General features: G+C 42.2%; 1 protein-coding gene and 1 pseudogene across 1 annotated transcript in view; both read right to left on the bottom strand.

Moving 5' to 3' along the window:
- The window catches only part of ZZEF1 (zinc finger ZZ-type and EF-hand domain containing 1), a gene marked incomplete at its 5' end in the record, with an annotated part of 114,624 nt that overhangs the window by 89,761 nt on the left and 18,758 nt on the right, over window positions 1-6,105 (bottom strand). Inside the window, 2 exons of the mRNA XM_045293333.1 lie at window positions 748-919; window positions 4,386-4,580. Coding sequence (XP_045149268.1) covers window positions 748-919; window positions 4,386-4,580 — 367 coding nt within the window. The remainder of the gene's footprint in view (window positions 1-747; window positions 920-4,385; window positions 4,581-6,105) is intronic.
- Window positions 1,536-3,141, bottom strand: LOC105979818 (annotated as a pseudogene).

Genomic DNA, 6,105 nt, shown 5'->3' with positions numbered 1-6,105 from the left:
TACCAAGGACTCAAGTAGAAAGAAAATGTTTTGAAAATGATGATGGCAAAAAAAAAAAGAAAATGATGGCAACAAATGTACAAATGTGCTCAACACAATAGATATATGTATGAATTGTGATAAGAGCTGTAAGAACCACCAATAAAATTATTTTAAAAAGAAAACTCCAAAAAAAAAAAGATCATTAATGAAAACCCAGGAACAAACCGAGGGGCCCTAATAGTCGCTAATCCATAAGCACACTATGAAACACAATGAAAACCACGTGCACAGCAGACGGCAGACTAGAGACCTGGCCCAGGCCTGGTGGCACAAGGATGAAGCCCTTGACTGCTAACCAGAAGATAGCAGTGTGAAGCCTCCCAGCAGCTCCACAGGGGACAGAACCAGCGGCCAACTGCTGTAATGATGACAGCCGAGAAGATGCTACAGGGCACTTCTCCTCTGTCATGTGGGTCACGGTGATTCAAGCATCGACAGAAACTAACATTCTTTCCCCCTGGAAAAACCACATAAAGACATTATTCAAGTTGGTGGGTGTAGGAACCAGGTTGACATGATTCCTTCTTCATGACACATGTAGCCGATAGTTGTTCACCATAAGGAAAACAAAAAACAAAAAAAACCAGTTCGTTTAATAGACTGCATTCCAAAACTAAAATAAGAATGAAAATACACTGACAGGGTACAAAAGAAAACAGGCAATTTTTAAAATTTTCACTCAAGATCTGGCACTTTACCACCTACCGAATCCAGTGTGAGCGAGCACTGCCATCTGACTGCCAGTAGGATGACGTATCTCCGTTTGTCATCTGGTGAATGTCTGCAGGGTTGGAAGATGTTTCTATGTATGCATAACACTTTGCTACGGACTTGAGTTTATCCATCTCTGGGCTTCTGGTTAAATCTCCAGGGCTTTCTGCAGCGAGAACCAGAGTTTGTCATGGATTATCTCCTTCACAACAGAAAAATGGGTCCATTCAAAGTCTCTAGCTGAAAAATATTTACACTTAGACCCTTAGAAAAATAAGTTTCTTAAAAGTGTCCTTTCAGAGAGCCCTATGTAATGTAGAAACTGGCCAACAATTGCTCGATTGTCATATTAATGTATAAGATTTAAGTCACTGGTTATTTGCAAAGCCATCCCATTTTTTCCTTTTCTACTGGATCACCATTCTTACTGATTTTCATAGTTCACATACGTTATGTAACACACACCTGAACACATACACTCACTGCTATTAAGCTGAATCTGACTCACAGCACCCCTAGAGGACGGAGTAGGAATGCCCTGTGGGTTTCGGAGGCTGTAAATATTTTTTTCTTTTTTGAAGTAAAAGAGTGGAATTTAATCTTTATTTATAGGACACTGCAAGATAAGAAATTCCACACAGAAACAAGAAAACCAGTGATAAGAGACAGGCTTCATACATATGTACAGTTTGCAACTGTTCAAGTATAGTTTTGTTGTAAAAAGAACCACAATAACAAATCACATTTATAGAGTTCTTAGTAGAGAAAGAAGTAAGACAAAGCTATAACAAACAAAGTATATAACAAACCACCCTAGGACCCAGTTGTACAATCTTAAAAGTTACAGGTCCCAGGGGAAGGCATCCTTCAGAAGTAGTTTCTGGCACAACATTCTGATCTTCCTCCGCTACTGAGAAATACTTCTCAGTAAGTTCAAGGAAGCCTTGTATACAGACTCGTGTTCGTGGTTTTGTAGTTTCAATCTGGCCACCTTCTTCAATCATTACACTAAGTTCCTCAGTTTCACAAATTTTCACAGCAGCTTGAAACATAGCTGAATTGGCAGCAGAATAACCAAAACAATGTTGGTTATCTGTAGTTAAAAGGCTCATCGTGTGTCTATTATGCACAGTGGACGAGGTGGACAATCTGCTCAGCTGTTCCGTCGCTTGTAAAGTTGGTCACAGCCCAGACGGCTTCATTTCGAGCCTGAACGTCTGACTGAGTGAGAACGCTGATGAGGAATGGGCCAAATCCATGATTCCCGACTTGCTGTATCTGCTCCTGAGGACCTGCTGTGATGTTTAATATTATCCATGTAGATTCCTTCTGAATATTCATGTTGGCGTTTGTTAGCAGGCTGAGAAACATAGCAAGTACTCCTGCGTTGATTACAACCTGAGTCTGTTCATCTGTCCCAATGACAATATTTCCTATGGCTCTTAGTGCAGGGGCCACAATAAGCAATTCAGTTGTTCTAAGAAGCTTCATAAGTTGTGGCATAACTTCTATTTTCACAACCATTTCAATCCATTCATTCAGACCATCCGTGAGATAGGAAATGGTCCAGCAGGTATCGGTCAACACTTCTGGGTCATCATGATGCCGGAAACACACTAAAACAGGGAGAATTTGCTCAACACCATCTAACAGGGGCGCAGGATTCATGTTTCAACAGAGATTTGAAGGTGGCCAGGTAAGATTCCCCAAGCAACCATATGCTGAAAAAGACATATCAGAACTGTAAGGAGAGTCCACAGAGCGAGGTCGGGTCAACTGCACCACAGTTGATAACCAAGGCTCGGCAAAGTGAGCCATCACCAGTGTTGTTGCCCAGAGCCCAGATAACTGGTTCGCTAATGTGAGCATGCAGGGATGCCAACAGAGAAATGAATGCTGGGATTGAAGCTCCTTTGACCGTATCATTGGTCCGTGTTGAGACCCCAGGAGCAATGTTAAGTGAGCACTCAAGTAGACTCAAACTGAATGGGACTACACTCAGTTCTGCCCAAGAAGGACACACATTTCGGAATCATGCCCATCCAGATTGTTGTCTATGGGGGAGTTGTTTTTCCCGGACAGCAGTTTCTTAGCAGCCTGAGTTGCCTGAAGCTGGCTGTCCAAATTGTTGCATTCAAGCCTTTGACAATGCCATCAACAGGTCCGTTTACAGTACCCTGGTTGTTTTGGTTTTCCTGCAGTGGAGATGTAGCATCATCAGGAAAGGCTGGCATTTCTCCTTTTCAGCATCAGTTCATCCTGCTTAACTTTCCCCAGCTCCACATTCACCTCTATGAGGCACTGCCTCATTTCTAAGCTGTCCTTCCCCTTGTTCTTGAATCTGTGAAGCCGGGCAGCTGGTGAATTAGCGTTCTCGTTGGTGGACATGGTTGAAAGGCAAAGGGAGAAAGCTGCGGAGTGGATTTGACTTCACTGAAGGCAGGGATGGCTCACTGGCTACAGGCTAGATACCCTTTCAAGGCACCAAATACAGCTCTGACTGAGGTGTATTTTCAGCCTCTGGTCTGTAAATCTTTACGAGAGCAGAAAGCCTCATCTTACTCTCATAGAGTAGCTGGTGGGTTTGAACTGTCAACTTCATGGTTTCACAGTCCAATGTCTAACCCACTGCACCACCAGAGTTACTAACATAGTTCATATTGTTTACTGTTTTTCAGACACTGTTCTATATATTTCCTATGTATTCATTCATTTTATAAGAAACCTAAGGCACAGAAAATTCCCCAATGTCTGAGTAAGTAAGAAAATTAACCAGTCATAATATGTTTCAAATATTTTTGTTCTCTAGAACATCATTTCTTTTTTTTTACTTTGTTACAATTACGGCTGCTCAAAACTTTAAATTTCATACAGTCTAAATTATCCATCTTTTCTTTTATAGTTTTTGGGTCTATTTTGCTTAGAAAGGCATCCTCTTATTAGAACTTTTGCACAGTGGGATTACCTTCTACTATACAATTTCTTAGAAGTCCTAGTGGCACAGTGATTATTCATTGGGCTGCTAACCAGAAGGTCAGCAGTTCAAAACCATCAGCCGTTCCATGGAAGAATGACGGAACTTTTTACTCTAGTATATAGTTAAAGTTTCGGAAACTCACAAGCGCAGTTCTACCCTGTCCTATAAGACTACTACAAGTTGGCTTCAACTCGATGGCAGTGAATTGGGTGTTTTCGTTTAAAGAGACAAAATACAAGTAAATAAATAATGTGGCAACTTCCAATGGTGAGCTAAGCTATTCAGACTATGAAACCTGCGAAGGTGGTATTGATGAGGAGGTGGGGAATGGCGGTGGATGCCTTAGATGGAGTGATCGGGAAAGGCCTCCCTATGTCACAACTGGGCAGAGACAAGAATAATGAGGAAACGAGTGGCTTTAAAGAGAGAAAGTGTGCGTGTGTGTGTGTGTGTGTGTGTGTGTGTGTGTGTGTAAGAGAGAGGTGTGTGTCGTGGTGATATTGGAAGGAATCATGGGTCCATTATGCTACAAATGATCACGATTATATTTTCAGAAATAAAGGACTGATTCATCCTATTCATAATTACTATTTTTAGAAAAAATGAGTATTTTGGGGGGTGAGGAGGGAGGGAACCAACCAAGGCCAACACATACCCTTTTCTTTTTGGACGAGTTGGTCCAGAGACTCCCGCAGGACAGAAGACCTCATGGTGCACATGTTGTTGCAATGGTCCAGCATCGGGTAGGGGATCATGGTGCTAGAGATGCGATTGCGGTGCAGGAAGCGCAGGATCATTGCAGAGTGAACGTCCAGGCCCTCCTTGCTCTCTGAAAATATGTCGATGAAACCTAAGGAGACAAATTCCACTTTAGGGACCACACACAAGTTTCCAATCCTTGGCCTGGGAGATTCTGTCTGAAGTGGCTGAATTAAAAGCAGCCACTGACGATCTTCATTGGGACTTTCAGCTTTAATCATTAAAAACACATAAGCAAGTGTCTGACATGTGAGCAGGGTTCAGTCTGGATTCAAAAATGTGTATTTAAGTGAATAGAATTTTATAAGACATAAGACGATGATTATTTATTTTTAACAGACCTTTAAAAACTGTCAAGTACTAATTGATGTATGGATTGTTCTAAGAGCTTTAAGAGTCCCCAAGTAAAAAGATTTATTTTAAAATAAATTGACAAGCACTTGATACTGAATAGAAGTTGTTAATGACTTGCACAGAGAATATAGGGTAGAAATCCAGCTACTGTATTAGAGACTAAAAGTGCAGCTGCTTTTATACTAAGCAACGTAAGGCATGATGACGATAATCTAGCCACTGTCAGTCGTTCTTACAATTTCCGATGGTATCTTCCAGCTTCTAAGAGCCAATCACACACATCATCTCACCTGGTCTGAACCACAAGGTGGGGGGTAGGCACTGAAGGTAATGGTTCTGTGTTTTATAACTGAGGGAAATGAGACTTAGACAGGATCAGGAATCCTCTTTATCCTCCCTCCAAGTGGTCCTTCCATCATTGTAGTCCTTCCCCTCAGTGGGAAGCCTCTAGCATCTGCGCCACCGCCCATCCTCCCGGCCGCTCCCCAGGCTCTGGCCTGCACATCTCCTACTCCTACGCCTGCCGAGGTATTATACTGGTGCTCTCCACGCAGCAGTAATCCCAGCTACCTTGCACTAACATGAAACAAACCATGTCGAGCTCTGCTTAAAATTTCTAGTACCCTGCATGCCTCAAATTGAGATATTCGTCAACGCAAGGAGTACTAGGGAGAACACACTTCACCGATTTCCCTGGAGCTCAGATACATTTGGAGATGCTTTTTTGTTTTTAATTAAATCTTTATCATGAAATATAACACACACAATACAAAGCACACTATAGTATAATTGGACAGCTCCATGAATTTCCACAAACTGAACACACCTATGTAAGCAACACCTAGATCAAGACTCCCAAAGCCCCAAGAGGAAGCTGATTTTCATAATAAACAGACACATCACAGAGCAGGATGAAACTGTGTTAATCTGTAAGAAAAAACATAAGGCTAAGAAAAAAGTTTACACTTGCAACGGGCAATTCTGGCTATCCCTCCAACAGACACTGGTTTGATTCAGAAAACTCAATCGTTGGCGCCATCCACTCCTTCCCCCTCCTTTCGCCGTCCTCCCGTTAGTAGACCCCCAAAGCAACGCCAGGCCTTTTACTTCTGACACGGATGATGCAGCACGGACCTGCCCAGAACCCAGACCGACTCCTGTCATGGGAAAATGCTTTCCATGTTGAAACAGGCAATGACTTAGGCAAAGGTGTTGTGTCTCTTTTAAACACCTAAGTACTAATGCACTGAGGTACAAAAGGA

This window comes from Echinops telfairi, unplaced genomic scaffold (assembly GCF_000313985.2).
Source record: "Echinops telfairi isolate 266 unplaced genomic scaffold, ASM31398v2 ScPeMD7_2010;HRSCAF=2546, whole genome shotgun sequence".
Classification (NCBI taxonomy): Eukaryota; Metazoa; Chordata; class Mammalia; order Afrosoricida; family Tenrecidae; genus Echinops; species Echinops telfairi.
The sequence above is the reverse complement of the archived record's forward strand: the minus strand, read 5'-3'. Positions and strand labels throughout refer to the sequence as shown.